Source organism: Megalobrama amblycephala, linkage group LG11 (genome assembly GCF_018812025.1).
Source record: "Megalobrama amblycephala isolate DHTTF-2021 linkage group LG11, ASM1881202v1, whole genome shotgun sequence".
Classification (NCBI taxonomy): Eukaryota; Metazoa; Chordata; class Actinopteri; order Cypriniformes; family Xenocyprididae; genus Megalobrama; species Megalobrama amblycephala.
Window position 1 is genome coordinate 21587308 of NC_063054.1, and position 23146 is coordinate 21610453.

Consider the following 23146-nt stretch of genomic DNA (forward strand, 5'->3'; position numbering starts at 1 on the left):
AACAATGGGTGTCTGTAGCAATTTTGTTAAAGGTCCCGTTTTTCGTGTTTTTTTTGAAGCTTTGATTGTGTTTATAGTGTGCAATACAACATGTGTTCATGTTTCGCGTGTAAAAAAAACACAGTATTTTTCACATAATTTACTTTTCTGTATACCGCTGTTTCCACTGTCATAAAAACGGGTTGATGACTTCCTTGTTCTATGAAGTCCCTCCTTCAGAAATACGTAACGAGTTCTGATTGTGCCAGCGGTTCCTGTGTTGTGATTCGACAGCAGCTTAGCGCTCCTTGCCCGGAAAGGTCACGCCTCTTACCATAACGTGGAGATGCACGTGCTCAGTGTTATTGTAAACATGTCTTTAATTTTACCCTATCAATTTGAGCCGGAATCAGACCCGGTGATTGGACTGCGGGATGAAAATAACAGCGTTTCGACGACATGGCGACAAACACACTCTACAAACGCAACTCTTTTGTATTCCTGTGGGCGGAGGTTAGTCAAAAAACTGTTTTAGTGACGTCATTAAAGAACGAAGTAGAGGGATGTAGTCCAAACTGGCCGTTCGATGTAGGCGACTTCTGTTAAATAAAATATCTCGCTTGGCATTGAACTATGAGCTTTAAAATTTTACAGATTTTATTTATACTCTAACAACAACATTACACACTAACTAAAGTTTAAAACATGGGATCACGAAGAACGGGACCTTTAAAGGTGCCGAACGTTTTTTTACAAGATGTAATATAAGTCTAAGGTGTCCCCTGAATGTGTCTGTGAAGTTTCAGCTCAAAATACCCCATAGATTTTTTTTTTTATAAATTTTTTTAACTACCTATTTTGAGGCATAATTAGAAATGCGCCGATTCAGGCTGCGGCCCCTTTAATTGCTCACGCTCTCCGCCCCCTCCCGAGCTCTCAACTCTATCATTACATAAACAAAGTTCACACAGCTAATATAACCCTCAAAATGGATCTTTACAAAGTGTTCGTCATGCAGCATGTCTAATCGCGTAAGTATGGTATTTATTTGGATTTTTACATTTGATTCTGAATGAGTTTGATAGTGCTCCGTGGCTAAAGCTAACATTACACACTGTTGGAGAGATTTATAAAGAATGAAGATGTGTTTATGAATTATACAGACTGCAAGTGTTTAAAAATGAAAATAGCGACAGCTCTCTTGTCTCTGTGAATACAGTAAGAAACAATGGTAACTTTAACCACATTTAACAGTACATTAGCAACATGCTAACAAAACCTTTAGAAAGACAATTTACAAATATCACTAAAAATATCATGATATCATGGATCATGTCAGTTATTATCGCTCCATCTGCCATTTTTCGCTATTGTTCTTGCTTGCTTACCTAGTCTGATGATTCAGCTGTGCACAAATCCAGACGTTAATACTGGCTGCCCTTGTCTAATGCCTTGGACATGAGCTGGCATATGCAAATATTGGGGGCATACATATTAATGATCCCGACTGTTACGTAACAGTCGGTGTTATGTTGAGATTCGCCTGTTCTTCGGAGGTCTTTTAAACAAATGAGATTTATATAAGAAGGAGGAAACAATGGTGTTTGAGACTCCATTTCCATGTACTGAACTCTTGTTATTCAACTATGCCGAGGTAAATTCAATTTTCAATTCGATGGCACCTTTAACAAATTTTTTCTCAATGCTGTCTTTATTGTACAAAAGTTAGCTCAGGTCCTCTGTTTTGGTTGGACCCAAGAGTGCTTGCATTGTTCCGTTAAATTTTTGTTGACTTGATTTGAAGAAATTAATATATATTTTTTTCTCGCAAGGGTGCATTAAATTGATCAAAAGTGGCAGTCATTTATAATGTTAGAAAATATTTATATTCCAAATAAATGCTATTTATCAGCACTATTTATTTTATTTTACAGTGTCCCTGTTACACATCTTACATGTACTTACTATAGTAATAATTACAAGCAAGCAACTTACCCTAAATCTAACCATAACCCTAATTTATGTAGTAAGTACATAGTTAATTAATATTACTCAGTACTTAAAGGGTTAGTTTACCCAAAAATGAAAATTCTGTCATTTATTACTCATCCTCATGTCGTTCCACACTCGTAAGACCTTCGTTCATCTTCAGAACACAAATTAAGATATTTTTGATGAAAAGCTCTATGACTCGTCCATAGACAGCAACTTAACCACCACTTTCAAGGTCCAGAAAGGTAGCCTACTAATGGCATTGTTAAAATAGTCCACGTGACTACAGTTGTTCAAATTTAATTATATGAAGCTACAAGAATACTTTTTGTGCGCAAAAACAAAACAAAAATAATGACTTTATTCAACAATATCTTCTCTTCCCTGTCATTCTCATACAATGTTTATGTTCAGCACTTCCAGGTTTTACGTCAGAATGCCAGCTCAGCATTGGCCGATGCTGATCACGTGAGCAGCACTATGCAGAAGAACCTGGAAGCGCTAAATGTAAACAGCATATGAGAATGGCACAGAAGAAAATATATTTTTGGGGGTTGTTTTGCGCTCAAAAAGTATTCTCATCGCTTCATAAAATTAACATGTTGAACCACTGCAGGCATGGACTATTTTAATGATGTCTTTAGTACCTTTCCGGGCCTTAAAAGTGCTTGTTAAATTTCTGTCTTTGGAGGAGTCAGCTCTTGAGTTTCATCAAAAATATCCTAACTTTTGTTCCAAAGGTAAACGGAGGTTATGGGTTTGGAACGACATGAGTGTAAGAAATGAATGACAGAATTTTAATTTTTTTGTGAACTAACCCTTTAAATGTATAGTTACAGTGTAACAAGGACACCTTAAAATAAAGTGTAACTTTCTATTCATCAAAGAAGCCTGAAAAGTATTACTGTTTCCCCAAAATATTGAACTGTTTTCATCATTGGTAATAATATGTTTCCTGAACAGCAGATCAGCATATTAGAATGATTTCTAAAGGATCATGTGACACTGAAGACTGGAGTAATGATGCTGAAAATTCAGCTTTGCATCACAGGAATAAATTATATTTTAAAATAGATTACAATAGAAAACAACTATTTTAAATTGTAATATTATTTGACAATATTACTATTTTACTATATTTTTTGATCAAATGAATGCAGCCTTGGTGAGCATAAAAAAAACTTTAAAAATTCATTACAAATCTTATGGAACTCAAATCATATTAAGCATTTGAGCTGAGATTTGCTGAGATTCATGACTTTAATAACATTAGCTACAGTATTAGCATTGGTAGAAATCAGTTGCTTGTCTTATTCTACCATCAATATGAGTCTTACATAAGTGTACTGCTCCGCTCTAGCCATGCGTCTGCGGGTTTGGCAGGGCCAGAGAGGTTTAACTGGCCGAGCAGAATGTCTTATTTCTCAGGTGCAAGATTGTTTAGATCTGGTTGAAGGATGGGTGGCTCTCTTATTACCCAGCCCTTGCATTCCACAGCTGACGCAGGATGATGTGCCAGCCTCACCCACCCAAGTTGCTATTCCGTCCTCCATTTGTCTTCTCTTAGTCTCTCTTTGCTTTCAGCACCATCATTGCTGCTGGTATGACAACAAAGTTTGTTTTTGTCAAACACCTTTGTTCATGCTTTCCCCCTCTAAATAAGACATTCTCTCACTCTCTTTTGCAGTCTCGCACTCTCTCATTCTCCAATGTCTGAGTTTAGTGAGTGCACATTCAATTTTGACTAACTCAGGAGCTGTTGCTTTCCAATGAAAAGAGCTTTTGTCCTCTTATTCCCTTTCAGCAATACAACTCAATCTAATGTACAGCCCACAGTACATCCTTACAAAATTGAATACAATATATTCTATCAGTATATTTATTTACAATATAATGTATTTTTTTAAGTTTTTTTTTAAGTCTCAGTTATTTGAAATATAAATATTTTGTAACATTATGAATGTCTTTACTGATACTTTTAATCAATTTTGTGTCCTTGTTAAAATGTAAAAAAAAAAAAAAAAAAAAAGACTGACCCCAAACAATTGAACTGTGAATAAGAGAGCCAGAAATATTTCTTATTACATGAACATATTTGTAGTGTTTAGACTCTCTCTTCTGTGTGTGTGTTTGTAGGAGTCTCCAGCCCTGAAGAGCTGACAGTGGAGCATGCTCACTCTGCCCTGGAGAACGTGTTTGAGACGCTGAGGGGAGTCAGACATGCCCGAGACCACCTGAAGCAGTTCAGTTCTGTGTACACTCCCAGTGATGGAGCACACCAGGTCAGTGAACCTTGAGTGGCATTTAGATAACATGCAATTTATGTTTCTTAAACACACAATGCCACATATTAACCTTCAGCTGGTCTCCCTACAGCACAAATGTGAAAAAACTTCACCCAAACAAGACTCTTGTCCTCATTTTTGTTCAGTGTCTCAAAGCGTAAAAATACTTGTATTGAGGGTCTAAAAATCTACTTGCCAAGCCCCAAATAAGAGCATAGTTGTCTATCATGATAAATAAAATAAATTAATAACTAATGATTTTTACGAGGGCAATGAATCAATAATCAACTTACTTAAGATGTACAATGACTCTATTTTCTTCTAGAGCTGCTGTACGGACAAAATTATGTTCCTCCTATCACTGTAAAGCTGCATTGTAAAAAGCTCTATATAAATAAAGGTGACTTGACTATCAAAATAATGAAGTTAAAGGTGCCATCGAACGTTTTTTTTACAAGATGTAATATTAGTCTAAGGTGTCCCCTGAATGTGTCTGTGAAGTTTCAGCTCAAAATACTCCATGGGTTTTTTTTTAATTCATTTTTTTAACTGCCTATTTTGGGGCATAATTAGAAATGCACCGATTCATGTTGCGGCCCCTTTAAATGCTCATGTTCCCCACCCACGGAGCTCGTGCTTGCCTTAAACAGTGCATAAACAAAGTTCACACAGCTAATGTAACCCTCAAAATGGATCTTTATAAAGTGTTCGTCATGCATACTGCATGCATGCATCGGATTATGTGAGTATAGTATTTATTTGGATGTTTACATTTGATTCTGAATGAATTTGAGGCTGTGATCCGTGGCTAACGGCTAATGCTACACTGTTGGAGAGATTTATAAAGAATGAAGTTGTGTTTATGAATTATAAAGACTGCAAGTGTTTAATAATGAAAATAACGACGGCTCTTGTCTCCGTGAATACAATAAGAAACAATGGTAACTTTAACCACATTTAACAGTACATTAGCAACATGCTAACGAAACATTTAGAAAGACAATTTACAAATATCACTAAAAATATCATGTTATCATGGATCATGTCAGTTATTATTGCTCTATCTGCCATTTTTTGCTATTGTTCTTGCTTGCTTACCTAGTCTGATGATTCATCTGTGCACATCCAGACATCCTGCCCTTGTCTAATGCTTTGAACATGGGCTGGCATATGCAAATATTGGGGGCGTACACCCCGTAACAGTCGGTGTTATGTTGAGATTCGCCTGTTTTTCGGAGGTCTTTTAAACAAATTAGATTTATATAAGAAGGAGGAAACAATGGAGTTTGAGACTCACTGTATGTCATTTCCATGTACTGAATTCTTGTTATTTAACTATGCCGAGGTAAATTCAATTTTTTATTCTAGGGCACCTTTAATTCAGAAATCAGCATAAATAAATAAAAAGAATGATAATCAGATTATAAGGCTTATGATGATAGAAGTGAACAGACAGGGGTTATCATTTACAAAATTGTTTATTCTTTACACTTATGCCACCATCCATAAATAATACGAATAAATAATAAATAAGTAAAAATGTAAAATATCAAAATATACATAAAGCATATGCAAACACTGAGAAAAATATGATCTCTGTTTTATCTCTTTTTAATCTCTTATTTTTTTTAGTAGCTCAAGTGTCAATAATAAACAATTTAGTAAATAATTCACATAAATAATGTGAGTTATGATTCATTATTTACACATACTGTATATTTACATTTAAATCATTTGTATTGTAATTTATTTATACATCTTTGGTTATGTATTTACTTTATCATCAACATAGTACATGATTTAAGTCTAACTGTGCAAATGATAATCTGATCTTGCTACTTTAAGTGAACAATTCAAATGAAAGAATATCTACTAAAGAAAGCATCTGTCGCAATTTACACATCTGCTAAATTGTACTTCCATGGAAAAAGTTTCCAGAATGCCAAAACAAATTTCCTAGAACTCCATGTGGCAACACATATGAGGAATTCTTCTCACTTTAACAAAAAATATGAAGAAGAACATCATAAATCTTCATGTTTTTGTTCTTTTTTTAAAGGTGCCCTAGAATCAAAAATTTAATTTACCTTGGCATAGTTAAATAACAAGAGTTCAGTACATGGAAATGACATACAGTGAGTCTCAAACTCCATTGTTTCCTCCTTCTTATGTAAATCTCATTTGTTTAAAAGACCTCCGAAGAACAGGCGAATCTCAACATAACACCGACTGTTACGTAACAGTCGGGATCATTAATATGTACGCCCCCAGTATTTGCATATTCCAGCTCATGTTCAAGGCATTAGACAAGGGCAGGCAGTATTAACGTCTGGATCTGTGCACAGCTGAATCATCAGACTAGGTAAGCAAGCAAGAACAATCACGAAAAATGGCAGATGGAGCAATAATAACTGACATGATCCATGATATCATGATATTTTTAGCGATATTTGCAAATTGTCTTTCTAAATGTTTTGTTAGCATGTTGCTAATATATTGTTAAATGTGGTTAAAGTTACCATCGTTTCTTACTGTATTCACGGAGACAAGAGAGCCGTCGCTATTTTCATTTTTAAACACTTGCAGTCTGTATAATTCATAAACACATCTTCATTCTTTATAAATGTCTCCAACAGTGTGTAACGTTAGCTTTAGCCACGAAGCACTATCAAACTCATTCAGAATCAAATGTAAACATCCAAATAAATACTATACTCACATGATCTGACGCATGCATGCAGTATGCATGACGAACATCTTGTAAAGATCCATTTGAGGGTTCTAGGGCACCTTTAAGAGCTGGTTCATCACATGTATGATGCTGCGAGTGACATCACAAATACACATAGTAAAACAGCTAGATAATTCCACAAAGTAATGAATATACAGTGACACAGCTGATAATTGTCAGTTCAAACATTGTATTTGGGACACTGTGCATATTCAGGAGCAGAATGATTCTGATTCATACGGATATTATAATAATTCTCTGTCCTGTTTCTTCATAAATATCATCTGTCGTCCTCTTAGATCATTGTATTCATGCAGAACCTGCTACAGACTGTGTGTGACTGTCTTTGACTACTGGTAGCCAGAGTGCGTCACAACCTTCTACCTATACTGTGTGACAGAACTGAACATCCACTCTTGTACCTTTTGAGAGTGTTTCATGTGCTCTTGTGTTCATTTGTGTAGCAGACAGTGAAAGAGAAATAATCAGACTGAGGGACAGAAGGGTAAAGTGCTGATTATATAACGCACTGATGTCTTCTTTTCCTAACCAGGAAGCACTTGTGTTACAGTCATTCAGAGATGTTCTCTGCTGGTTCAGTAGTTTTTAGTAGTTTAATTCATCCGTGTTGAGGGGGGATAATAAGCTAAAAGTAATGATGTTGGTAGCTTAATGCGGTTTTTGTAAAGTAGCACACAATGTCCTCTTAACTTGACAGCAGCTCAGATGTTTTATTGTTTAATTGTTTAATTGTTGCTTTTTCTGTAATAAGATTTTTCCATCAGGTTGTGATGTATGACGGTGCACCACTGTTTTTAATGTCACATTGTAGGTTAATTTCTTGAGCACCCTATCAGCATATCATAAAAAAATCGTACCTACCCCAAACTTTTGAATGGTATTGTATCTAACTCTTTATTCTAGTTAGCTTTATTGGTTAGAAGTTTGTAGTGTAGCTAACTATTTTTTCAAGAGAGTATGGTTCTTTTACTAGTTGTCGCTAGCTGTTTTAAATTATGACTAGCTTGTAATATGACAATTTCAAAAGTAAATTCCCTAACACTGTTGTGGATTATGTAGATTATGTTTTAAAAGATGTAATATAAGTCTAAGGTGTCCCCTGAATGTGTCTGTGAAGTTTCAGATCAAAATACCCCATAGATTTTTTTTTATTAATTTTTTTAACTGCCTGTTTTGGGGCATCATTATAAATGCGCCGATTTTATGCTGCGGCCCCTTTAAATCCCGTGTTCTCCGCCCACAGAGCTCGCGCTTGCCTTGAACAGTGCCTTAACAAAGTTTACACAGCTAATATAACCCTCAAAATGGATCTTTACAAAGTGTTCGTCATGCATGCGGCATGCATGCGTCGGATTATGTGAGTATTGTATACTGTTATATTGTTTACATTGATTCTGAATGAGTTTGAGGCTGTGCTCCGTGGCTAACGGCTAATGCTACTCTGTTGGAGAGATTTATAAAGAATGAAGTTGTGTTTATGCCTTATACAGACTGCAAGTGTTTAAAAATGAAAATAGCAACGGCTCTTGTCTCCGTGAATACAGTAAGAAACGACGGTAACTTTAACCACATTTAACAGTACATTAGCAACATGCTAACGAAACATTTAGAAAGACAGTTTACAAATATCACTAAAAATATCATGTTATCATGGATCATGTCAGTTATTATTGCTCCATCTGCCATTTTTCGCTATTGTTCTTGCTTGCTTACCTAGTCTGATGATTTGGTTGTGCACATCCAGACGTTAATACTGGCTGCCCTTGTCTAATGCCTTTTATAATGTTGGAAACGTGGGCTGGCATATGCAAATATTGGGGGCGTACACCCCGACTGTTACGTAACAGTCGGTGTTATGTTGAGATTCGCCTGTTCTTCGGAGGTCTTTGAAACAAATGAGATTTATATAAAAAGGAGGAAACAATGGAGTTTGAGACTCACTGTATGTCATTTCCATGTACTGAACTCTTGTTATTTATAAAGTAAATACAATGCCAAGATAAATTCAATTTTTCATTCGAGGGCACCTTTAAAGGGTTAGTTCATTCAGACATGAAAATTATTCCATGATTTACTCACCCTTAAGCCATCCTAGGTGTATATCACTATCTTCTTTCAGACGAACACAGTCAGAGATATATTTAAAAATATCCTGGCTCTGCAAATATTTATAATGGTAGTGAATAGTGGGGGCCTTTTTTGAAGGCCAAAATAAATGCATCCATCCATCCTAAAAAATATTCCATATGGCTCCAGAGGGCCTTCTGAAATGAAGTAATATCCATATTTAAAACTTTATGAAGTAAAATAACTAGTTTCCAGCAAATGGCCGTATCAATGATTTGCGGCGGAAGAGTGAACTCTGTCCTGATGCATGCGTAATGACGAATTCGGACTCTTTTGGCGCAAGTTGAGTTGCGTGGTACAGTCGTCTGGCGGAAGCTAGTTATTTTAGATTATAAAGTTTTAAATATGGATATTTTCTTCACCTCGCTTCAGAAGAACTTTATTAACCCCCTGGTAATAATAATAATGGTCATTATATTTATGATGGATGGATGCAATTTTTTTGGCTTCAAAACAGGCCCCCCGTTCACTACCATTATAAATCTTTAGAGAGCAAGGATATGTTTGAATATATATGTTTGAACCCTTTAAAGGGTTAGTTCACCCAAAAATTAAAATTCTGTCATTAATTGCTCACCCTCATGTCGCTCCAAACCCGTAAGACTTTTGTTCATCTTCGGAACACAAATTAAGATATTTTTAATGAAATCTGTGAGCTATCTGGCCTCCGATGACTGCAACACAACCACCACTTTCAAGGCCCATAAAGGTATTAAAGACATCATTAAAGTAGTCCATGTGACTACAGTGGTTCAACCTTAATTTTATGAAAGTGATGAGAATACTTTTTGTGTGCAAAAAACGAACAAAAATAACGACTTTATTCACACAGTGCAGCGCTTCTGGGTTCTATGTCAGGCTGTCAGCTGCCGTTTGACGTAAACACGGAAGCTCTGCACTGTGTTTACTATGTCAACTGCATAGGAGACTGACATGGAAGAGAAGAAATTGTTTGAATAAAGTCATTATTTTTGTTTGTTTTTTTGCGCACAAAAAGTATTCTCATCGCTTCATAACATTGAACTAACCCTTTAATCATATTGGTCATGGTGATCTGTGGAGTTTAATTCACTGTTCCTCCAGTTGTTGAAACCATAATTGAGCCCTCAATTTAAAAACACTGCATCGCTGCATTCATGATGTGGATTGAATAGCACATTCTTATTTATCAGCAGTAGCCTGCATCTAATTTTTGCTTTGTTTTTTTGTTTCTTGTTTTTGATGCAAGAACATTTTGTCCCAGTATTTTGCCAACGAAAAATTTAATTTTTTTTGGATTGTTATCTCACTTTTGCTTTGGAAATGCATCAGCAAGCCACACTGCTATGCTAGAATGAGATCTCAGGAGAAATACAGTTAGGAAGTAAAGCTGTTTGCCAGCTGTAAGCCTCAGATTCTGTAGATATGCTTTGAACCAAAGTAAATGATAAGGATGTAAAGCCAACGGCGGAAAATGCTGTTGACACTGGAAAAATGTTTAATAAATGGGGCACAGAAAATATGTGCTAAGTGCTGGCAGAGAAATGTTTAAGCTTTTTGGTCACCCTTTAAACCTGTCTGTGTGTATTCACTGTTGGTTTTTAAATTGTTGTAGAGGCATTTTTGTGGTTTCTCAATCCCATTCCTGTTCTCGCTCAGTAGTTATCTGTCACTCTTCATACACTTCCATTCAAAAGTTTGGGGTCGCTACGTGTTTTTAAATATTTTTCAAAGAAGACTCTTGTGCTCACCAAGCCTGCATTTTATTTGATCATTTTATTTGATTTGAAGACAGTAAAAGTAGTAATATTGTGAAATATTACAAATTAAAATAACCTTTTTCTATTTTAATAGATTTTAAAATATTTTCAGCAGTACTCCTGTTGTGCATCTTAATATTTTATGGAAACTGTGATTTATTTATTTTCAGAATTCTTTGATGAATAGAAGGTTCAAAACAGCATTTGTTTGAAATAGAAATATTTTGTAACTTTATAAATGTTTTAACTGTCACCTTTGATAAATTTAATGCATCTTTGCCACATAAAAGTATTAATTTCTTTGAACAAAATATCTATTGGCCCATGACTCTTGTTAACTATAGTGTAAATTAATAATGAAATAACCCAAAACAACATATAAAGTTGTATTTAAATATAAAGGAAAAAAAAGATCTCAACTGTTCCCTTGATCATTCTAGATCATGATTATTTTGATGGAACATTTGCGTGATGGTAAAGAAAAGCTGCACGAGAAGGAGCAGTCAGACAGGAGAGAACATCAAATTTTAATGTGTTATGCTTTGTGTCTCTTCACTGGAGGTCGCATCAGCTTTAAAGAGCTCACGTTACGTACTTAAGAGAACATGTACTTGAGACACAGACTTGGCAGTGATACACTCACATACACATAGACACACGTCAACAGAAAAACTCAGACATCTAATTGGGAATATTTTCAGCAATACACATGTATGTCTGTGCCTGAGGTTTTAAATGCTAAACAGATTATGAGTTATGTCAGGGAGGTTTGGTACATAGTGTGACTTTGGTGAGACTCACAGTCCGGGAATGTTCCTTGCAAATTATTCTGTCGTCGTAACTTATTTATACACGGTGTGCTTGTGTGTGTTTGGTTTTTCATTTTCTTCTACTTTCTATCTAAAAGCACAAGCTCAGACTCAAGTACTCATGCTCCTTTCCATCTCAGATATGTAGCAGCTAATCACTAGACACTCAGCTAGAATGTAGGTCAACAACGCGGAGACACACATATATATGTACCTATAATAAAGCACAGAAATGTGCACATATGTATATATATAAACATATATGTGTGTGTGTGTGTGTGTGTGTGTGTATATATATATATATATATATATATATATATATATATATATATATATACATATATACATATATACAGGTGCTGGTCATATAATAAGAATATCGTGAAAAAGTTCATTTTTTTATTGTAAATTATTTTTTAAAATGAAACTTTCATATATTCTAGATTCCCTACATGTAAAGTAAAACATTTCAAAATTTTACAGCTCATGAAAGTCCAAAATCCAGTATCTCAAAATATTAGAATATTTCCTAAGATCAATCAAAAAATGAATTTTCAAAACAGAAAAGTTCAAGTTCTTTAAAGTATGTTCATTTGTACACTCAGTACTTGGTTGGCAGCACATATTACAGCAAATGACTTACTCCTAGCACAAATTACAGCATCAGTGAAGTGTGGCATGGAAGTGATCAGCCTGTGGCACTGCTGAGGCACTATTGAGCCTTCAGATCATCTATATATTGTTGGATCGACTGTTTCTCATCTTTCTCTTGAAAATATCCCATAGATTCAGGGGTCAGGCATGTTGGCTGGCCAATAAAACACAGTAATATCATGGTCAGCAAACCACTTGGAAGTGTTTTTTGCACTGTGGGCAGGTGCTAAAGTCTTGCTGGAAAAGGAAATCAGCATCTCCATAAAGTTTGTCAGCAGATGGAAGCATAAAGTGCTCCAAAATCTCCTGGAAGATGGCTGCATTGACTTTGCACTTGAGTAAACACAATGGACCAACACCAGCAGATGTCACGGCCCCCCAAATCATTACTAACTTCAGAAACTTCACACTAGACTTCAAGCAGCTTGGATTCTGTGCCTCTCCAGTCTTCCTTCAGACTCTGGGACCATGATTTCAGCATGAAATGCAAAATTTACTTTTATCTGAAAAGAGGACTTTCGACCACTGTTCACTGTCCAGTTCTTTTTCTCCTTAGCCCAGGTAAGATGCTTCTGACGTTGTTTCTGTTTCAGAAGTGGCTTGGTAGTCCTTTTCCTGAAGATGTCTGAGTGTGGTGACTCTTGATGCGCTGACTCCGGCTTCATTTGACTCATTGTGAAGCTCTCCCAAGTGTCTGAATCGGCTTTACTTGACAGTATTCTCAAGCTTGTGGTCATCCCTGTTGCTTGTGCACCTTTGGCTACCCAATTTCTTCCTTCTAGTCAACTTTGCATTTAATATGCTTTGATACATCACTCTGTAAACAGCCACCACATTCAGTAATGACCATCTATGACTTACTCTCTTTGTGGAGGGTGTCAATGATTGTCTCCTGGACCATTGCCAAGTCAGCAGTCTTCCCCATTAGTGTGGTTTCAAAGAACAAGAGATACCCGGAATTTATACTGTAGGGATGGTCATTTAATGAAGCTCAAATGTAAAAATTCTAATATTTTGAGATACTGGATTTTTGACTTTCATTAGCTGTACGCTCTAATCAACAAATTAAAAAAAAAAACATTTGAAATGTTTTACTTTACATGTAGGGAATCTAGTATAAATGAAAGTTTCATTTTTTAAAATAATTTACAATAAAAAAAATGAACTTTTTCACGATATTCTAATTATATGACCAGCACCTGTATATATTATGTATGTATGCATGTATGTATGTATGTATGTATGTATATACACTGATCAGGCATAGCATTATGACCACCTTCCTAATATTGTGTTGGTCCTACTTTTGCTGCCAAAATGAAAGTTGGTACGTGGTACGTGTCAAAGTAACATCCACATGGATGGCAGGACCCAAGGTTTTCCAGCAGAATATTGCCCAAAGCAACACACTGCCTCTGCCAACTTGCCTTCTTCCCACAATGCATCCTGGTGCCATGTGTTCCCCAGGTAAGCGGGGGAGATGCTCTGATCCAGTCATTTAGCCATCACAATTTGGCCCTAGTCAGACTCGCTCAAATTCTCACGCTTGCCCATTTTTCCTTCTTTTAACACATCAACTTTGAGGACAAAATGTTCACTTGCTGCCTAATATATCCCACCCACTACACTACAGTTTTCACATTGGAAATGCTGTGCAAAGGTTTTATTTCTGAGATGCTAAGTGGATACAAAGTAACATGGTCATGATTAGGGCATATGACAACAATGTAGCAATAATAGTAATGTAGTAATAATAATACTAATAGTGTGTAGTATATACTGCACAGTATGTGGTAAGCATTACACTAGCAATCCATTCCAAACAATACATACACCTACAGATGTTTTTCAAGTGCCCTTCAGATGCTTTTCTCTTATTGTCCGTCATTCACAAAATTCTACATGTTCCTCACCTCTTGCATATTTGTTAAGTATATATTTTGGCTAATTTGATTTTTTTTCAGCTCTGTTTAACATGCCTTAGCATGTTTAAATCCATTCCACTGAATCCTGTGGATTTTTATTCATAATCAATGCAGAAAATGCACACAAACACACTGAAGACGTCCTTTCTTTTTGGGCCTGCTGATGAGGACTCTATAGCAAACAAATCAGAATACTGTCTTGGTTCGAGCAGCAGGACAGGTGTCTAAAAAAGCTCACTGCTAGCCTTTCTCTCTCAACTACCCCTAATCCACCTACCAGACACCGGTACACACCGGGAAAACGCATGAGTCACTCAATTGAAGAATAATAAGCCTCCTTTTATACGCTTTTTGTGTTTTCTTTTTTTAGCTTGTTGAGTAATCTTTCATCTAGAGGTTTATTTTTTGAGGTATTTAATTCCGGCTGCATGACATTAATAGGCTATTTTTTAACAATGGGTGCATGTTATTTTTAGAGGCTCAGTGGAACACACTTTTTGCAACAAAAATCTGTGAATGAAACATCTTGACTGATCTCATGCATGAGATTTGGTGATTTAATTCTGAATTACAGTTAAATTTTGACACTTTATTTGATAGAAAGTTTATTCTATACTAAAAGATCTTGCTTTGTTTTGTTGTCATTTTATGACACCATCAACATACATCAGTAATGCAATACTTGTATATCAAATACATTTTTAGTTTTTTTTTTTTAAAGAAATTAGTCACCATGACATCAAAATTGACAATTTTTATTTTTTAATTCTTATTTTTTTTGAGAAGCTGTTTCACTCGGATACACATCACAATAGGGAAGAAAAGACTATTGTAACTTTCATTTCAAATACATTTCAAATACTAGCGTCTAGCAAGGATGCATTCAATTAATATAATATATATATATATATATATATATATATATATATATATATATATATATATATATATATATACAGTACAGTCCAAAAGTTTGGAACCACTAAGATTTTTAATGTTTTTAAAAGAAGTTTCGTCTGCTCACCAAGGCTACATTTATTTAATTAAAAATACAGTAAAAAACAGTAATATTGTGAAATATTATTACAATTTAAAATAACTGTGTACTATTTAAATATATTTGACAAAGTAATTTATTCCTGTGATGCAAAGCTGAATTTTCAGCATTGTTACTCCAGTCTTCAGTGTCACATGATCCTTCAGAAATCATTCTAATATGATGATTTGCTGCTCAATAAACATTTATGATTATTTTCAATGTTGAAAACAGTTGTGTACTTTTTTTTTTTCAGGATTCCTTGATGAATAGAAAGTTCAAAAGAACAGCATTTATCTGAAATACAAAGCTTCTGTAGCATTATACACTACCGTTCAAAAGTTTGGGGTCAGTAAGAATTTTTATTTTTATTTTTTTGAAAAGAAATTAAAGAAATGAATACTTTTATTCAGCAAGGATGCATTAAATCAATCAAAAGTGTCAGTAAAGACATTTATAATGTTACAAAAGATTAGATTACAGATAAACACTGTTCTTTTGAACTTTCTATTCATCAAATAATCCTGAAAAATATATTGTACACAAATATTTTGTACAATTGTACACATTAAATGTTTCTTGAGCAGCAGATCAGCATATTAGAATGATTTCTGAAGGATCATGTGACACTGAAGACTGGAGTAATGATGCTGAAAATTCAGCTTTGCATCACAGGAATAAATTACTTTGTGAAATATATTCAAATAGAAAACAGTTATTTTAAATTGTAATAATATTTCACAATATTACTGTTTTTACTGTATTTTTAATTAAATAAATGTAGCCTTGGTGAGCAGACGAATCTTCTTTTAAAAACATTAAAAATCTTAGTGGTTCCAAACTTTTGGACTGTACTGTATATATCATTTTTTTAAAGGCATGTAATGTAGTGAAGATACAGTTGACAGTTGATGTTGATCGATTAATCATGCATTTTATTTATAGTCATAAAAATTTGGGTATGAGTTGGGCATGATTAATCCATGTTAATTATCTATATATATAGTTTTTTACAATTAATCACCCTCAACTTATATGATTTTTTTTTTTTTTTTTTTTTTTTTGCAGTATATTTACATATATTGAGTTTCAGAGACTGACTCAGTATAGCTCATTTCCCCTCAGCACCTCATCTTCATCTGCTGACAAACACGTTGCAGGCGTGTCACTGTGACCTGGAAAGGCAAATGATGTTTTGTGTTGGCTTAAATGCAATTAATTCAGTTGTTTTGAGTTTCTAATAATGGTGGTAGTGGGTTCCAAAATGACTCATTAGATGACTAAACATGACAAAGTGCATATTCACTTATTGGAAATGTGGGTGTTTTCCTTTCAGTCTGTTTATTATGACTGAAGGCTAGTATGTGTGTGTTTATTCTGCATTGTTTTCTCTCTCTGATGTGTTTTTGACATGGAGTTTAAAGGCCAAAGTTGAATTCATTTCTCATTAATATGTTCCTATTATAAACAAAGTGTCTCATGTTATATCTTCCCTTATATGGGCACATTTAGAGTGGGAAGGGCTGTTAATAAATGGCGGAGTTTCATCACTAATTTACGGTAAAAGCAGAATTGTGATGTAAATTGTCAATCATCTGCTTTAGAGATGCCTAGAAGTGCTGTTTCTACAGGTACACTCATGTGTCAGGAGGGGAGAGAGAGGTTACAGAGTCATATGAGTTAGGAAGATGCAGAAACCTGAAAGACAGACTCAAGACAGCACAGGTGATTCTTGAAAGCCCTTTAATGTAGGCAATATGGCTCTGTACGAGGGAGTTTGCACATGCGGAACCAGGCATCATGGCCAGGTATGAAATCTTTAGCCCCAGGTGCAGATTTCAGGGAAAGATTCATGAAATTAACTGTGTGTGATTACTGGAAATCTGCATCTGGATGTGTGAAGTTGAGCAGGTCAGGTCATGTCAACCTTCTGGAATGCTAGAGCATTTCATGACATTCATAAACTCTCCAGTGCCAAAAAATGGGAATGTGTTAAAGTAATGTGTTTTCCAAAATCACTGAGGGACAGGGTGGGTAAATATGTTTTTAGACCAAACATGTTATAAATATAAAACTATTGCAGACAGAATATAAGAATAAAAGGTTTGCCAAACTCAAAACACAAAATGACCACGCTTATGTTTACTGACATGGAAATAAGCAATATTTTGACCAGTTTTTGTGATGTCTATCCAATGCTTTAATTCTTAATTGCCTTTTCCTAGCATATGTTAATATATTCAGTTAGTTAATCAGCATATCATGTAGTTTATTGTATATTGAAACTTTGAATCAGTTGACTGCCCTAGGAAAACACACTGAGAGCTGCTTCGTTTTCTGCTTCCTTTTAGACACACCAAAATACAAAGACACATCTGTTTAACATGTATGCACCTCCTTTTTGTAACACTTTCACAAACAAACACCCAGACAGTGTAAATAACTTAGGCTGTTAGATCAGGATCCGTGTTGAACCCAGCAAACTCACTATTTCAGTTCAGCGTCAGTGTAAGTTAAACAGTAGGGGTTGATTAGAGTGGCCCGAGGCTGTACGTTCATATTCAAGGAATCCATGAATCATCACATTACTGTGTCTTCAGTTTTACTGGCCCCCGCTGATGCTGTATATGCAGCAGATAATAACTGTCCTAAACAACCCTCACTTTTAAACCTGCTTTTGTCAGCTCCTACACTCACTCTCTATGCAGGAAACAGAACATTACAGGAACACCATGATGGGAAAAAAATGTAGCTGATAATGGGAAATATAATTTTTCAATTTTCCAGTACGGCAGCCCACACTATTGAACTTGTTTCTTTCTATCATCTTGCTATGTTCTTTTTGTTGCAAATTAAATTGCTTGTGAATGATTATGGGTTTCACAAAACAAAGAAAAATAACAAGACAGCATGGATTTTGTTTTTGAGAGCGCTATTAAAGTTATGTCCAAAAAAAGTTAATTGTGTACATTCAGCACACACATGCTGAGTTGATGGCTCCATAAACTGTAAGCCATTGTTCTAATATAACCCACAGTGCCATCTGTCATAGAACAGAACAACAACTGGTCAGCTTAATCTTTTACAACTATGGTGTACCTCAAGGTTCAGTACTGGGTCATCTCCCTTTTCTTGTTTTATATATTTATATATTGTTCTGTGAAAAGAGCAGTGTTTTAACAGGTCTGTTTAAAATTAGTTTTCTTCTTTGCCACTGTAATTATGCTTACATTCTCAGTTGCACTTTTTGTCTCATTGTTATTCTCTCATATATTATATTACTTACAGTTGTAAATATGTACCTCATGGGGTTCTCTTCAGTCAGGCCTTTTCTTCGAAACGAAAGATTGTGCTTTTTGCATACTAATAGGCCAATTTAAAAACAACTTATGCTGCGGGGTACCTGAGAAGTGTTTGTTAGTGAGAGAACAGGCTTTTCTTCCCAGTATTTTTTTACATAATTCCACAAATTTTAGAATTTAAGCTATGTTTTGTTTGTTTGTTTATTTGTTTGTTTGTTTTTATGTAGGCAACATACCGGCCATTGCTTAAGCAGGTGCTAGAGGAGATCTTCCACCCAGACAGACGTGAATGTCCTGATGTAGAGCACATGTCGGGTGGACTCACTGACCTTCTCAAGACTGGCTTTAGCATGTTCATGAAGGTAACTCGCACTCAAACATACTGCTCCTTTCAAGCTATCATGAAAAACTATACATGAGTAAGTTCAGTTTTGTTGTATCTTATAGTGCTAATAATTTGTTCATTTTTGTCGTGAGGTATGTAAAAAACAAAAAGTCTATGCTTTATTATGAAATGGAGCCTCTTATGCATCCACTGAGGAAAAAAGCTCCTATACACTTCTCATCAGAGCCGTTTACTAAACAACACCCCCAAAAGTGTTCTAAAATCTTATGGATTATTTTATGTTTAATTTAATACTCTTTTACTTCATTAACTCTCGCACCACCAGCCTTGCTCCATTGTTTCCACAGCCTTCAGCCCGCGCTGCTTGCCACAAATATTTAAATTTACCTGACGGTGGAATATTTATGTGTTCATTTGCGGTGCGGGTGCGGGTCTGGAATCAAGAGGCATGGGCGGACTGTGGGTCCAATAGCCAAGACTATTTCAATTCGGTACCCACTGATAGGCACCTGCTTTCAAATGGCCCCATGCTTATCTGTGTTTATTCTCTGTAGTCTAAAGAATGTAAAAGGTTTCTAATTACAATGAGATTTGCAGCATTGAGCACAGAGTTTGCCCGCTACAACTGCAATTATTGACAGCTTCAGTCATTAAGGGAGCACTCTTTGCTTGCTTTCTGTATATAATCTATTTGCAATTTGAATGAAATCCGCTACAAGGTGCATGACAACACTACAAACTTTGATTTGAAGCAAAAAAGTTTTTAAAAATCAGACACAAATCAATGGTACATGACTGTGTACTGAGAACTCCAATCCCATGAAGCATTGCAAACAGCATAATCAAATTAAAATGGTGGTGAAATATAAAACTGTTCATTTACAAATGTTGATTATATGTATATTTATAAAACGGTTAGTTCCTCTCCTTGATTCTGATTGGTCAACAGCTGTGTTTTATTCACGATAAATCACGGCTATGACCGCTTCACCCAATGGTTCTGTGTATCACTACACAACACCATTAGCAACCACTCTTAGCAACGTATGTTCTCAGTTGATTTTGTTCATTGAAGCTTACTGTATTATGTAGAAGAGTGTTGTGAGAGAAAATTCGAGTGAGCGAGTTTATTACCTGCATTCAGATTTAGCATTTTCCTTCAGGTCAGTCCTATGTTCATAATAAAAAATCTGTTTAAAGGGTTAGTTCACCCAAAAATGAAAATTCTGTCATTTATTACTTACCCTCATGCCGTTCCACACCCGTAAGACCTTCGTTTATCTTCGGAACACAAATTAAGATATTTTAGTTGAAATCCAATGGCTCAGTGAGGCCTCCATAGGGAGTAATGGACACTTCCTCTCTCAAGATCCATAAAGGTACTAAAAACATATTTAAATCGGTTCATGTGAGTACAATCAAAGTCCCTTTAAGACAAGTCATTTCACTCGGCGGCCATCTTTGAAACGCCTCTCGGGCATCCTGGGCATCATGCCCTATCTCTTTGAATGGGGAAACATCACATTCTCCAAAACTGTTCGCCAACCTTACGATTACATTTCATATTTGAATTCACCAATGAATTCTGACAACAGCTGTCTTATAAATGTTTTATCCAAACGCTCGAATCATGACAAAAAACTGTATTTTTTTAGGCTGGATCAAGCTAATGCGCTTGCGCAGACCTAAATGCGCGTCTCTTCTGGCTTGTTTCAGAGGCGCGCGTCTGACTGTTTCTATAGAAACCAGTGCTTCTAACGGCTGCTGCAGTGACGCAATGACTTTACCAGTCAGCGATTGGCTCTTATTTAGAAGGCGGGACTTATTCCGCCATATTGCACGTTACACTTTCTCCCATTCAAAACAATACGAGTGACACGTCTTGTGTTATTCTATAGTCTTTGGTACAGTGGTTCAATATTAATATTATAAAGCGACCAGAATATTTTTGGAGCGCCAAAAAAACAAAATAACGACTTATTTAGTGATGGCCGATTTCAAAACACTGCTTCATGAAGCATCGGAGCATAATGAATCAGTGTGTCGAATCATGATTCAGATCGCGTGTCAAACTGCCAACGGCTGAAATCACGTGACCTTGGCGCTCACTGAGCCATTGGATTTCAACTAAAATATCTTAATTTGTGTTCCCGAAGATTAATGAAGGTCTTACGGGTGTGGAACGGCATCAGGGTGAGTAATAAATGACAGAATTTTCATTTTTGGGTGAACTAACACTTTAAATGTCTGATGTATCATCTTATCCTTTTAACAGCTAAAGGGTTTTCCCATGACTGACAGCGCTAGTCCAAGCATTTGTCAGTTACATCTTGTTCCGTTTTTTAAAAAAAATCAGTCTTTTCAATATAAGTCTTTGCTACTGACTGACACACTCATAAAGGCAGTCTTTGCCGCCATCTAATGGCGTAATAATGTAACTTCAGTTGCTGTTCACGGTCAGGGACTATTTTTTCAGGTGGAAGAAAGACTCCGCTTCATGTCGTGCCTAGCAACACCCTTCAGCTGTGACTTATTCACGATACAGCACAGCCTCTCTTACCTTATTGCTTACATATAAACAATTTATTACATTACATATAAACAATATGTTTTTGTTTTTTTAAAATATGCATATATATACACAGTCAAACCAAAAATTATTCAGACACTAGATATAATTTTTTATATATTTTTACTAGTGGGTGCAGGACACTATAGTTTATATATGTAAGTTAGGATAGCAAAATAAAGTAAACTGTGACATATTATACCCAAAAATTCTTCATACAGTGGACTACCAGTAACATTTAATAAAAATTTGGAACCAAAAAAATTATTCAGACATTTTGACCTGACGATGTTTTGCTTAAGTGTTATCTGACATAATTAAGGTTTTTTTTTCTGACACAGTTTAACTCTGAGATCTTGTCATGTTTTATTACCATTTTTAAACTATAGTGAATAAACTGTAATAATTAATGAAACTGTGGTTTGACTGTACAAACATTTAAACATTTTGAAAGCGTAGAGAGTGCTTCATTGGAGTGGGTGGAGCTAAAGATCTATTTGCTTTTTTCGACTCTGATTGGTATAATATTCTGTACAGCGTCATGGATAATGTTGTTTTTTTTTTTTGCCAGGAATTCCCCTGATAAACACAATTATTTTAAAAATAAGCTGAAATAATGTGGGTTGACTGCTTCAGCAGAAGCAAATACCATGGAATAACAACCTCGTAGCTCACAGTCTATCCGGTTTTAAAGTTATCGTTCAAAATAAATTTCCCTTTGTAGAAAATGAATAGGGTTTTTAACTTCTGGAACCCGACTGTTGCGCGCTATAACACACCTCGGAATGTCGTGACTGACCAATCAGAATCAAGTATTCCAGTGAACCGTGTAATAAAATACTTTATAGGATTTATCTGTTCTTCTAGGTATTGCATGTATTTTTAGAAGAATAAAGTAGATTTATAATGCAGTGCTAATCGATGTAGTCTTTATTACAGTATAGAATACTATAAAATTACATTCTATGTTAAGAAACCACATCAGATAACAGATTAAATTCATTTCAAACACTCAGCTGAAGTTACATAGTGAGTTTGAAGCCGAAGTGTATTAATCTCATAAATTGCAGTGTTTTGATGCTGTTCTTAAATTATGCATCTGTTGCCTGGAATGATTATCTTATGAATATTTTTTTTAAATCAATGTATGATAATTTGAATGTTTGTTTTTTAAAAGTGGGGGGCATTATTGGTGAAGTGAGAAGTTTGATCAATAAATGAGGGATTAAAATGGTGTGAATAGAAAGGTGTCAGTAAAGACAAAAGAATGATAATTACAGCATATCCCAGCCAGAGAGGTGTGAATGTGTACAGGGGAGACAGAACATGAATGGGGCAGATTGCAGCACAAGACAATAGACTGAATGGATGCTTAGAAGAAGTGAATAAACATCAGTTAACAGAGTTTTACATAGCATAGTTTGGGTACATAGCAGTGCTGTGATCATAAACTTCCGCTTTTGAGTTATGCTGAGCCCAGTCAACCAGGAGGCTCTTGTTAAAGCTCCTCTATATTTAATCAGTTATAATGTCAGTGTGCTTAAAGCATCCCTACTAAACTGCTCACTGGCACGTTACACAGATAATTATGTGTGATTCTTCTGTGAGTGTGTGCACTAAATATGTACTTA

General features: G+C 35.4%; 1 protein-coding gene across 1 annotated transcript in view; it reads left to right on the forward strand.

Annotated features, from left to right (window-relative positions):
- The window catches only part of scfd2 (sec1 family domain containing 2), a 167925-nt gene that overhangs the window by 137739 nt on the left and 7040 nt on the right, over positions 1-23146 (forward strand). Inside the window, exons 6-7 of the mRNA XM_048206684.1 lie at positions 4108-4253; positions 18828-18962. Of these exons, the coding sequence (XP_048062641.1) occupies positions 4108-4253; positions 18828-18962 (281 nt within the window). The remainder of the gene's footprint in view (positions 1-4107; positions 4254-18827; positions 18963-23146) is intronic.